The sequence below is a fragment of the Protobothrops mucrosquamatus genome, unplaced genomic scaffold, assembly GCF_001527695.2.
Source record: "Protobothrops mucrosquamatus isolate PMUCROS unplaced genomic scaffold, P.Mucros_1.0 scaffold235, whole genome shotgun sequence".
In the NCBI taxonomy this organism is placed as follows: Eukaryota; Metazoa; Chordata; class Lepidosauria; order Squamata; family Viperidae; genus Protobothrops; species Protobothrops mucrosquamatus.
The window spans coordinates 115,654-129,270 of record NW_015386586.1 but is presented as its reverse complement, the minus strand read 5'-3'; the positions used below and the strand labels follow the sequence as shown (position 1 = coordinate 129,270).

At 43.6% G+C, this 13,617-nt stretch overlaps 1 protein-coding gene across 1 annotated transcript in view; it reads left to right on the top strand.

The window, feature by feature from the left end:
- LOC107285997 (obscurin) overlaps nucleotides 1–13,617 on the top strand; it is a 190,237-nt gene that overhangs the window by 102,354 nt on the left and 74,266 nt on the right. The window contains exons 51-57 of the mRNA XM_029283797.1: nucleotides 6–195; nucleotides 1,166–1,222; nucleotides 1,716–1,982; nucleotides 2,096–2,362; nucleotides 2,489–2,755; nucleotides 4,358–4,624; nucleotides 8,908–9,180. Coding sequence (XP_029139630.1) covers nucleotides 6–195; nucleotides 1,166–1,222; nucleotides 1,716–1,982; nucleotides 2,096–2,362; nucleotides 2,489–2,755; nucleotides 4,358–4,624; nucleotides 8,908–9,180 — 1,588 coding nt within the window. The remainder of the gene's footprint in view (nucleotides 1–5; nucleotides 196–1,165; nucleotides 1,223–1,715; nucleotides 1,983–2,095; nucleotides 2,363–2,488; nucleotides 2,756–4,357; nucleotides 4,625–8,907; nucleotides 9,181–13,617) is intronic.

Genomic DNA, 13,617 nt, shown 5'->3' with positions numbered 1-13,617 from the left:
GTGAGGTGACCCTCCCAAAAGCCCCAGCAGAGTGGCGCAAAGATGGTGCAAGAATTCACGCTACTTCCAAATATGACATCCGACAGAATAGGGGCATCCATGAGTTACTCATTCTTAACCTGGAACCCGAAGACAGCGGAGAGTATTCGTGCATCGTTGGAGACCAAACCACATCTGCCATGTTATCTGTGCAAGGTATTTTTTTTTTTAAGTAGGCTAGAACTCCCAGTCTCCTGGTAATTGTCCCAAAGTCACCTAGCCAGTTTTCATGGCTAAGGCAGCACTAGAACTCCCAGTCTCCTAGTGATTGTCCAAAAGTCACCCAGCTGGTTTTCATTCCTAAGTATGGACTAGAACTCCCAGTCTCCTGGTGATTATCCCAAAGTCACTCAGCCGGCCCTCATGCCCAAGGCGGGACTAGAACTCCCGATTTCCCAGTTTCTAGCCTGGTGCCTTCATCACTAGACCAAATAAAGGATGGTTGGTGTTTTATTTCTTCAGTTTCCCAAATTCTGTATCCTATTTTTCCTAGCATGAAACTTGATTTATGAGACTAGTTTGAAACTTGATTCCTTGGTTGGGGGTTGCTGCATTGAGGTTGGTCAACATCTTTTGACGTGGCAAATAAAACCCGAAGCACCCATCTAATCAACCTGCTATGACTTTAAAAAAAGGTCCTTTGGTTTTGGCCTTAATCCTTCAGGTTAACCTTTGCAGCTGTAATGTCTAACAGTAATGGCGAACCTTTTAGAGACCGAGTGCCCAAACTGCAACCCAAAACCCACTTATGTATCGTCGGGTGCCGGGTGAGCGTGGCCCATTGGGTGGGTGTGGCCAATTGGGTGGGCATGGCCCATTGGGTGGCTGTGGTGGTAATGGCAGACTGGGTGAGACTAAAAAGTTCAATCAATCAATCCCAACTTTGCAAGATCTTTTTTTTCCCTGCAAGAAGTTGAAATTGATTGATTTAACTTTTTTTTCCACATGGCAGCGGAAGCCTAAAGCGAAAAGGTTTTGTAAAACCCAGCTGAAGGCCTAGGACTGGAGTGACGGCACGTGTGCCCACAGAGAGGGCTCTGAGTGCCACCTGTGGCACGGGTGCCATAGGTTTGCCACCACGGATCTAGAATGTTATAAGAGGGAACACAAAATTCTCTGATCTAAGAATTCTTCACCAAAGACAGCATTTTTGTTTCTTGTGGAAACCGCAGAATATGCGTTGGTAAGTTACACGTAGTCCTCAACTTACAACCATTCGTTTTGTGACCATTCAAAGTCACAATGAAAAAAAGAGACTTGTGGCTGGTCCTTGCACATATGACTTTGCAACATCCCCACACTTATGTGATCAAAAGTTGAGCACTTGGCAAGCAGCAAGTATTTATGATATTTGCAGATCACTGTTTGCAACCTTTCTCAGCCAGCTTCTGACAAATACAGTCAATGGGGGAAGCTGGATTCACTTAACGATCACGTGATTCACTTAACTGCAGTGATTTGCTTAACAACTGTGGCCAAAAAGGTTGTAAAATTGGACAGGGCATCCATAATGTTTAATCTTAAACATATTTACTTCCTGGGACATCAAACATACGTTGGTCTTGTACAACCAATTTTTCCCAGGTTTCTATTTTTCAGAAATTGGTGGGAACTGTCACTTAATAAAAAAAATGTAATTTTAAAAATTTTTCTCCCATTCGTTTTGACCTCTGCAGCCCTCAAGCCAGAATTCACGCAGCGGCTGAAGGGTGAGAAAGCAGATGAGGGCAGCACGGCCAGGTTTTGCTGTGAGGTGACCCTCCCAAAAGCCCCAGCAGAGTGGCGCAAAGACGGTGCAAGAATTCACGCTACTTCCAAATATGACATCCGACAGAATAGGGGCATCCATGAGTTACTCATTCTTAACCTGGAACCCGAAGACAGCGGAGAGTATTCGTGCATCGTTGGAGACCAAACCACATCTGCCATGTTATCTGTGCAAGGTATGTTTTTTTTAAAAGGGTTCTGTCAGGGAATTGCACAAATGGATGGAGAGACTGGCAGGAAATTTTTAAAATTTTTAAAAATTTTCTCCGGTTTGTTTTGACCTCTGCAGCCCTCAAGCCAGAATTCACGCAGCGGCTGAAGGGTGAGAAAGCAGATGAGGGCAGCACGGCCAGGTTTTGCTGTGAGGTGACTCTCCCAAAAGCCCCAGCAGAGTGGCGCAAAAATGGTGCAAGAATTCACGCTAGTCCCAAATATGACATCCGACAGAATAGGGGCATCCATGAGTTACTCATTCTTAACCTGGAACCTGAAGACAGCGGAGAGTATTCGTGCATCGTTGGAGACCAAACCACATCTGCCATGTTATCTGTGCAAGGTATGTTTTTTTTTAAAGGGGTTCTGTCAGGGAATTGCACAGCCGGTGTCCAAATGGAATCAGAGGCTGGCAGGAACTTTTTAAAAATTTTTAAAAATTTTCTCCGATTTGTTTTGACCTCTGCAGCCCTCAAGCCAGAATTCACGCAGCAGCTGAAGGGTGAGAAAGCAGATGAGGGCAGCACGGCCAGGTTTTGCTGTGAGGTGACTCTCCCAAAAGCCCCAGCAGAGTGGCGCAAAGATGGTGCAAGAATTCACGCTAGTCCCAAATATGACATCCGACAGAATAGGGGCATCCATGAGTTACTCATTCTTAACCTGGAACCCGAAGACAGCGGAGAGTATTCGTGCATTGTTGGAGACCAAACCACATCTGCCATGTTATCTGTGCAAGGTATGGGTTTTTTAAAAGGGTTCTGTCAGGGAATTGCACAGCCGGTGTCCAAATGGAATCAGAGAGGCTGGCAGGAACTTCTAGTTTTATATAAGTAAATATGTTTTCCATCAATATATATACACAGTATAGATAGTCAGGCAAAGAGGAGCATCATGAGGTAAATCGACACAGCAGGAACATCATGAGGTAAAATTATAGAGCACAAAAGGGCGCACAGAAGAAAAAAGGCGGGAAACAAGGGAACGTCCCCTTTTCACTCACAACAACCAATCACAGTGCAGATTGCCTCATCCAGTGGCCAGCTCTCTTCAGCTAATCAACCGCAACTCGGTGTGTTCTGGCTCACTGCTCCAGCTACTAAATTTAAATATCTGGAAAGATACATACCTTACAAAGAGTCCTTTTCCAGCAAGCGGGCCTGACCTAGGGAGGATTTTAGGTAGGGATGATTTTAAGAAAATTTTAATTGACACACAGCTTCCAATATTTGGCTTTTAATTTGGTTTTATGGGGTTTTTTTTTTGTTTTTTGATGTATTTTGTTTGTATCTGTTTTAATATGCTGTGCACCGCCCTGAGTCCTACGGGAGAAGGGCGGTATATAAATTAAATTATTAAATTAAATTAAATTAAATTAAACCTATGACCACAATTGGCCCCAGAATTTCTGTTGCTAAACGAAGCAGTTGTTAAGTGATTTGTGCACATTTTTAGGACTATTTTTACTGTGAATAATGCAGTCACTAAGTGAATCCAGCTTCTCCCATTGACTCTGCTCCTCGGAAGCCGGTTGGGAAGGTCACAAACGGTGATCACGTGATCCCAGGACAGTATAACCATTGTGAATATGTGCCAATTGTCAAGCACCCAAATTTTGATTATATGATCATGGGGATGATGCAATAATCATAAGCACAAATTTGCTATTGTAAATTTGAATGGTTCTCTAAGTTGAGAACTCCCCTTAATTTTGTTAATACATACTGTAGATAGATAGAGAGAGGAAGAAGCTATTTTATTAATCAGTGGATTTGATATACAGGTAGTCCACGGGTCACAACAGTTCATTTAATGACCATTCAAAGTTACAACGGCACTGAACAAAGTGACTTAAGACCCTTGTTCACACTTATGATCATTGCTGCATCCCCAGGGACATGTAATGGAAATGAATGTGGAGCCAGTTCCAAGAAGGCTTCACACCCATTTACACCACTCAGGTGACCCTGAGGACACAGGTAAGCCTTCAAGTGGTCTTAATAACTCTCTAAATTAAAGAAGGCAAATGACCGGCTGACTGCAAGGAGTATAAATCCTTCCATTCCCCACTATCCAGTCAGAGCTGGATGAGAAGCAAAACATCTTCAAAGAAAAACAATAAAGTCCAGTTGTCCCCTGAAAAAGCATCTTTGGGAAATGAACAATATTTTGTCACTAACCGTTTTTTACTTCCTGGGACATACAAGTATCCATTGGTCCTGTACAACCAATTTTCCCAGCTTCTATTTTTCAGAAATCGGTGGGAACTGCCACTTAATGAAAGAATTGTATTTTTTTTTAAAAAAAAAAACAAACTCTGCCGTTATTTTGACCTCTGCAGCCCTCAAGCCAGAATTCACACAGTGGTTGAAGGATGAGAAAGTGGACGAGGGGAACACGGCCAGATTTCGCTGTGAGGTGACCGTCCCTAAAGCTGCAGCAGAGTGGCGCAAAGATGGTGCAAGAATGCACACTAGTCCCAAATATGACATCAGACAAGATGGTGGCATCCATGAGTTAATCATTCATAATTTGGAACCCCAAGACAGTGGAGAATATTCCTGTAGCGTTGGAGACCAAACCACTTCTGCCACATTATCTGTGCAAGGTATGGGTTTTTTAAAGCGGCCTAGAACTCACCATTACCTGGTGATTGGCCCAAAGTCATGCCTAAAGTGGGACTAGAACTCCCAATCTCACGGTTTGGAGGAGGAGGAGGAGGAGGAGGAGGAGGAGGAGGAGGAGGAGGAGGCNCGGCGGAAGGAAGGGAGATCAGGGATCACCCTGATCTCTGGGGGCAGCTCATTCCAGAGGGTGGGAGCTCCCACAGAGAAGGCCCTCCCCCTTGGGGTCGCCAGCCGGCACTGTCTGGCCGACGGCACCCTGAGGAGACCCACCCTGTGGGAGCGTACTGGCCGATGGGAGGTAATCTGTGGCAGAAGGCGGTCTGCCACAGATTACCAGTGAGATTATCAGTGAGAGAAAGGAGGGGGGGTTGCAGAGAGGAGGAGGAGAAAGACTGTGAGATCCTTGGTGCTCCCTGTTTGAGGGAGTTTGTATCCTACAGGTAGTCCTCAACTTACAACCACAATTGGGACCAGAATGTCACCAAACAAGCCAGTTGTTAAGTGATTTGCGCCAATTTTTAGGACTCTTTTTACCATAGTCATTAAGTGAACATTGCAGTTAAGGGAATCATACAGTCATTAAGTGAATCTGGCTTTTCCCCCACTGACTTTGCTTGTTGGAAGCCAGCTGGAAAGGTCACAAATGGCGATGAAGTGACCCCAGGATATTGCAGCCGTCATAACTACATGCCAATTGCCAAACACCCGAATTTTGACCAAGTGACCCTGGGGATGCCACAACGGTCGTACGTTGAGGACCGGTTGTCAGGCCTTTTTCAGTGGTGTTGGAATTTCGACCGGTCGCTAAATGGTTGTAAGTCAAGGACTCCTTGTATTTTAATGGTTTATTGTAGCCTTCATTGACATGCAGGTTTGTTTCTCCCTAAGCTTTTCAACATTTAATTAAGTGCACAATGCTTAGCGGCAGAATTTGTAATCTGCATTTTCTTGAATTAGGTGATATAAATTCCCAAATCAATCTGTGGAATTTTCTCTGGAGGCCCTTTCAGTGGTAAAAGGCATTACGGGTAGTCCTTGATTTACAACCATTCATTTAGTAACCATTCAAAGTTAACAACGGTTCAGAAAAACGCACTTATGACCATCTCTCACACTGACAACTACTTGGTCATGTGATCAGAATTCAGACACTTGGCAAATAGTTCATATTTATGACGGCCGCAGTGTCCTGGGGTCACGTGATCCCCTTTTGCGACTTTCTGATGAGCAAAGTCAATGGGGAGGACAGATTCACTTTATAACCATGTTACTAACCTAACAAATACAGTGATTCACTTAACAAATGTGGTAAGAAAGGTTGTAAAATGGGCCAAAATTCATTTAACAAATGTTTCACTTATCAACAGAAATTGTGGGCTCAACTGTGGTCGTAAGTCGAGGACTACCTGTACTTGGATGCAATAGAAGTGTGATTCATAGGCCGGCGCAATTACAAACATAACCCCCCCCCCCAAATTCATAGAAATTTATGTCTGATTTTTTATATTTTAACAACTTTCACTTTCTATCAAAACCATAGAGACCTTCTGAATATGTTGTTTGTTGTTGTGAAGGTACAAAATATTTTTATTTGATTATGAAATTTCTCTATGACCCATCTCACTTATGTGACTCTGATAAGGACATGTGAGCATGAAAAGATACATTTCAGTTTGAATTTGGTTCTGTTTGAAACTGGGTTTTAATTAGTTAACATTTTAAAAAATAAATATGGTTACCGTGTCATAAAGTCTGATCTTGAGACAGGAAGCAGATTTCTATCTGCGATGTAGCTAAAAATATAGAAAAGGAGAGATTTAAATTATGTCCTTTTCCATCTGCTGGGCAATTCAATTCAGTGCAATTCTGTTCAGATGTGTTACTGAAATTAAATTGAAATAAATCTGTTCCACAATTAGCCTCACAATAGGGTTGTGCAAATATTCAGTTCAGCTGAATAGTCAGTTGAGCTGACTTTCCAAATAGAATTTGCAAAGCTGATTTGAGCTATCAAATCAAATTTAATGAAAAAAAAGTATTCCATTTTCTGTCATGTGCGCTACATAAATGGAAATCAGATCAAAGATCTTTTCAATGCTTGAAATGAATCAATATTTGTAGCTCAGGATTGAATTCTGGGGTCTTTAGTGCTTCTGAGCTTAGCGGTTTTGTTGCAGACCTTTCATGACCCAGCTAGGGAACATCACCAGTGCTAGAAGGGAGGGGGGGTTTGCAGAGTGGAGGAGGAGGAAAAGAAGGAGGAGGAGGAGGAGGAGGAGGACTCCTCTGGGATTCTTAGTGCTCTCTGAGCTTGGAAATTATCTTGCAGACGTTCCATCACCCGACTAGGTATCGTTATCACTGCTAGAAGAAAGTGGGTTTTGCAGGGAGGAATGTGGGTTTTTTGGTGCTCTCTGAGCTTGATGGAAGCTAAGTTAGTAATATCTGAGCTTAATAGAAGAAGGGCCAAATGTTTTACTTGCTTCCATTCCTTTTGACCCTGCAGTCCTCAAACTTGAATTTACCGAACGGCTGAAGGATGAGAAAGCGGATGAGGGAAGCACAGCCAGATTACACTGTGAAGTCACAGTCACTAAAGCCCCCGTGGAATGGCGCAAAGGCACTGTAAGAATTCATGCTAGCCCCAAATATGACATACGACAGGATGGGGGCATCCATGAGTTACTCATTCACAACCTGCAACTCCAAGACAGTGGCGAGTATTTGTGTAGCATTGGAGACCAAACCACATCTGCCACGTTATCTGTGCAAGGTATGTTTTTTTTTTAAGTAGGCTAGAACTCCCAGTCTCCTGGTAATTGTCCCAAAGTCACCTAGCCAGTTTTCATGGCTAAGGCAGCACTAGAACTCCCAGTCTCCTAGTGATTGTCCAAAAGTCACCCAGCTGGTTTTCATTCCTAAGTATGGACTAGAACTCCCAGTCTCCTGGTGATTATCCCAAAGTCACTCAGCCGGCCCTCATGCCCAAGGCGGGACTAGAACTCCCGATTTCCCAGTTTCTAGCCTGGTGCCTTCATCACTAGACCAAATAAAGGATGGTTGGTGTTTTATTTCTTCAGTTTCCCAAATTCTGTATCCTATTTTTCCTAGCATGAAACTTGATTTATGAGACTTGTTTGAAACTTGATTCCTTGGTTGGGGGTTGCTGCATTGAGGTTGGTCAACATCTTTTGACGTGGCAAATAAAACCCGAAGCACCCATCTAATCAACCTGCTATGACTTTAAAAAAAGGTCCTTTGGTTTTGGCCTTAATCCTTCAGGTTAACCTTTGCAGCTGTAATGTCTAACAGTAATGGCGAACCTTTTAGAGACCGAGTGCCCAAACTGCAACCCAAAACCCACTTATGTATCGTCGAGTGCCGGGTGAGCATGGCCCATTGGGTGGGTGTGGCCAATTGGGTGGGCATGGCCCATTGGGTGGCTGTGGTGGTAATGGCAGACTGGGTGAGACTAAAAAGTTCAATCAATCAATCCCAACTTTGCAAGATCTTTTTTTTCCCTGCAAGAAGTTGAAATTGATTGATTTAACTTTTTTTTCCACACGGCAGCGGAAGCCTAAAGCGAAAAGGTTTTGTAAAACCCAGCTGAAGGCCTAGGACTGGAGTGACGGCACGTGTGCCCACAGAGAGGGCTCTGAGTGCCACCTGTGGCACGGGTGCCATAGGTTTGCCACCACGGATCTAGAATGTTATAAGAGGGAACACAAAATTCTCTGATCTAAGAATTCTTCACCAAAGGCAGCATTTTTGTTTCTTGTGGAAACTGCAGAATATGCGTTGGTAAGTTACACGTAGTCCTCAACTTACAACCATTCGTTTTGTGACCATTCGAAATTACAATGACACTGAAAAAAGGGACTTGTGGCTGGTCCTCGCATATACGATTTTGCAACATCCCCACACTTATGTGATCAAAAGTTGGCATCTTTCTCAGCCAGCTTCTGACAAACACAGTCAATGGGGGAAGCTGGATTCACTTAATGACCGTGTGATTCACTTAACTGCAGTGATTTGCTTAACAACTGTGGCCAAAAAGATGGTAAAATTGGACAGGGCTCACTTAAAAACAGCCTTGATTATTAGCAATGGAAATTCTCATTCCAGTTTTGGTTGTAAGTCTAGGACTGCCGGTAGTTAACAGGGATGAAGCCCAAATCTGAATTCCACCGGCAACGGGTTATGGGTGTACGTTGTATGGTCTCTATGTTGTCGCTGTCACTGAGGGATCTGCTGGCCCTTGTAGAAGTGGACATCACCATCATCCGGGGACTGAAAAGCGCGGAGGTTTTGGAAGAGGAAGAAGTCACCTTCGAATGCGAAGTCTCCCACGACAACGCAAAAGACGTGGAGTGGAAGTTGCAAGATTTGTCGCTTCAAAGCAACCAGATGAATGAGATCTCGGTCGAGAGAGGACGAGTGCACAAATTGACACTGCGCAACGTCACACAGCAGGATTCTGGCACCATCACTTTCCGGGTGGGACCATACACCTCCACAGCGAGGCTCCGAGTGGACGGTACAGTGAGCTCCATTAAAGGAGTTGCTATCAGAAATGATTAAGCATCTCAGTTGTGTTGATTACTATACAGAAGGGGATAATATAAGAAAGACAGATTTAAAAAAAATGACAGTGAGAAAAACTAACCAGTGGAACAACCTGCCTCCAGAAGTTGTGGGTGTTCTGTTTATCCAAAATGGTGTGGGGTTTCCTGCTTGAGCAGGGGGTTGGACTAGAAGATCTCTAAGGTCCCTTCCAAGTCTTGTTATTCTGTTTTCTATCCATTGATGAACTGTGCTAACAATCTACTCCACCCATATTTATTTATTTTATTTAGTAAATTTATAAACTGCCCATCACCCTGATAAGGTAACTCTGGGTTGCTTACAATATCAAAAAATAAATAGAAAAACACTTACAATTTTTTTAAAAAGCTATGCAAAAATCTAGATAAAAAATCTGCCTGTCTGTTTCATCTATATTATTATGTATTATCTATCTATCTGTCATCAATCTATCATTTTATCTATTTTAGATGGATAGATAGATAAGATGATAGATAGATAGATAGATAGATAGATAGATAGATAGATAGATAGATAGATAGATACCTATCTATCATCTATATCTATATATTTATCTATATCTATGTATATCTATATCATTTATCATCTATCTATACCTATATCTCTCTATCATCTATCATTTATTTATGTATTCTGTGTCTGTCTGTCTGTCTGTCTGTCTGTCTGTCTGTCTGTCTGTCTGTCTGTCTATCTATCTATCTATCTATCATCTCTCTGTGTGTGAATCTAAAAGAAATAATTAAGAATTCAGAGTTATACACACAGACGTACACAGGGACCCAGACAGCCAAACAAACAGACAGACAGGTAGATCTGTCTGTCTGTCTGTCTGTCTGTCTGTCTGTCTGTCTTTTTGTGTAAACTGAATTCTGGACAGACAGAATTCTGTGTGTATATGTGTACCTGTCTCTCTTAATTTATTGTTTTGAAATTCACACATACCAAAACCTAAACTTCTTTCCAAAATTGTACATAGGATTTTAGTTTAAATCCTGTCTACATGAGAAGTTTGAAAGCGGACTCTGTTTTGTTTTTTGCCAGTTCTTGCAATTTTTTTTTCACTTTCCATTCCAGCCCTGCATCCTGACTTTCAACAAGAGCTGAGCAATCTAGAATTGCAAGAAGGTAGCGCAGCTTTCCTCATATGCGAAGTCTCTATGCCCAACGTCTCTGCCATCTGGAAAAAAGGCTCGGAAGTCATCGCTCCGAGCGCCAAGTACGAAATCAGTCAGCGGGGAACGACCCATATTCTAAAGATTTATGGTGTAACTCGAAGAGATTCTGGAAAATATATTTGCGATATTGGCCACGGGAGAAGCATGGCCACATTATCGGTGGAAGGTAAAAGATTTATTAATCAAAACTCGCAATAGTTTTAATCCTTTCAAGTGTCTGCCTTAATGGGCTTTCGTCCTAAAGTACCCAGCCATTCCTACAGGTAGTCCTCAACTTACGGCCACAATTGGGTCCAGCATTTCCATTGCTAAGTGAGCTGTGCCCAATTTCACCATGTTTTTGTCAAGCAAATCACTGTGGTTCAGTGAGTGAGATGATCAATAAACAAATCTGTGTTCCCTCAGTCATTTTGCTTGTTGGAAGACGGCTGGAAAGGTTGCAAATGGCCGTTGAGCCCCAAGCATCCGTTGCTAAGTGAGACAGTTGTTGAGTGAGTTTTGTCCCACTTGACCACCTTTCGTGCCACAGTTGTTAAGTGAATCACTGCCATTGTTAAGTTAGTCGCACGGTTGTTAAGTGAATCTGGCTTTCCTATTGACTTTGCTTGTCAGAATGTCACAAAAGGGGATCATGTGACCATCATAAATATGAGCCAGTTACCAAGTGCCCGAATTTTGATCACGTGACCATGGGGATGCTGCAACAGTCATAAGTGTCAAAAATGGTCCCAAGTCACTTTTTTCAGTGCTGTTGTAGCTTTGAACAAACAAAGGATTGTAAATCGGGGACTATCTCTATTTTTTCTTAATTATTCTTTTGACTTTGCTCAACTCCTGGGAGTTTGTGAGATATTGTTGTCTTCAGAACAATGAAAGCAACAGTATACGTGTTTGAGCCATATACTTTGCTTCAACAAATGCATGTGCAATATCATGCAGGCAAAAGGGGTGGGGCTTGTGCTGCGTGGATATGATGCTCTTTTTACCATTCTTTACCACAGAGAGTCAGTTTGGTCTACTGGTTGAGGCAGCAGGCTAGAAACCAGGAGATGGTATGTTCTAGTCCCACTTTAGGCCTGAAAGCCATCTGGGCGACTTTGATTCAGTCACAAGGAGATGGTGAGTTCTAGTCTCGCCTTAAACATGAAGCCCAGGAGACAGTGTGTTCTTAAGCATGAAAGCCAGCTGGGTACTTTGGTTCAATCACAATGAGACGTCGAGTTCTAGTCCTGCCTTAGGCCTGAAAGCCAGCTGGGAATCTTTGAGCCAATCACCAGGAGATGGCGAGTTCTTATCCTGCCTTAGGCATGAAACCCAGTTGGGGGACTTTGGGCCAGTCCTCAGGAGACTGAGATCTGGTCCCACTTAGCCATGAAAGGCTGCTGAGTGACTTTGGGCCAATCACCAGGAGACTGGGAGTTCTAGTCCTGCCTTAGGCCATTTACAAATAATTCAAGACAGCAAACATATCCAACACACCTTCTACCTCTTATTTTCCCCTCAACAACAACCCTGTTACATAGCTCAGGCTGAGAGAGAGTAACTGGCTCCAGGTGGCTTTCTTGCCTAAGACGAGACTAGAACCCATGTCTCCTGGTGATTGGCAGAAAGTCACCCAACTGGCTTTCATGCCTGAAGCGGGATTAGAATTCACTATCTCCCAGTGATTGGTTGAAAATCACTCAGCTGGCTTTCATGCCTAAGGCAGGACTAGAACTCACCATTTCCTCCTGATTGGCCCAAACTCACCCAGCTAACTTTCATGCCTAAGGCAGCACTAGAATTCCTTGTTTCCTGGTCATTGGTCCCAAGTCACCCACTGGCTTTGATGCCAAGGCAGGACTAGAACTCACTGCCTCGCAGTTTCTAGCTGGGTGCCTTGATCCCTAGGCCAAATGCTCTCACTTTTCTTATTTTCCAATGTAGTTGAAGTTAGACTTCTGAGTTATGGATCTCCCTCTCCTCCTCCTCCTCCTCCTCCTCCTCCATACCTTGTATTAAAAACACATAACACATATCACATCTATGACGAAAGCTCACCCCTCTCTCTTCTTTTCCCTGGTGCAGCCCTCTCAGTCCGTCCAGCCCTTTTTCAAGTCCAGCTGGAGAACCAGGAAGTCAAGGAAGGGGCAACAGTCATCCTGGCCACGGCACTCACGAAACCCGACGTGCCCGTCCAGTGGATGAAAGGCTCCACCCAACTGCAGCCAAGTCATAAGTATGAGATGAGACAAAAGGCATCCTATGTGGAGCTGCTAATCCATGAGGCGCAAGTGGAGGATTCAGGCCACTATACCTGTCAAACCGAGGATCAGCAGACCACAGCATCTGTGCTTGTCAAAGGTCAGGGGGAGTCAATTTTGTTCACTTAAGGTCATGCACGAATGACTGGATCTTTATTTTATATACCTATTTGTGGTGTCTGAACTTGGTTGGTACTATCTGACCTTGATGGTTCCTGGTACAAGTTTCATGACCTGACTAAGGAAATTCATCAGTGCTAGAAAGGAATGGGATTTACAAAGAGGAGGAACTGGACCAGGAGGAGGGAGGACTATGAAATCCTTGGGGCTCTCTGAGCTTGGTGGTTTTCTTGTAGACATTTCATGACCCAACTTGGCAACATCATCAGTGCTAGAAGGGAGGGGTGTGTGTGGAGAGGAAGAGGAGCAGGATGAAGAGCGGGAGGAGGAGCAGGAGGAGATGGTCAATAACTGGGGGGTCCTTGGTGCCCTCTGAACTTGATTGTTTTCTTGCAGATGTTTCATGACCCAACTAGGGAGCATCATCAATGTTAGAAGGGAAGGGAGGGTTGCAGAATGGAAGGGCAAGGAGGAGGAGAATTGTGTGGAGAATTGTGTGGTTCTTGGTGCTCTCTGAGCTTTGTTGTTTTCTTGCAAATATTTTCTTGCAGATGTGATGATGTTGCTTAGTTGGGTCATGAAACATCTGCAAGTAGCTCAGAGAGCCCCAAGAACCAATATTATTATTATTATTCTTCTTCTTCTTCTTCTTCTTCTTCTTCTTCTTCTTCTTCTTCTTCTTCTTCTTCTTCTTCTTCTTCTTCTTCTTCTTCTTCTTCTTCTTCTTCTTCTTCTTCTTCTTCTTCTTCTTCTTCTTCTTCTTCTTCTTCTTCTCCTCCTCCTCCTCCTCCTCCTCCTCCTCCTCCTCCTCCTCCTCCTCCTCCTCCTCCT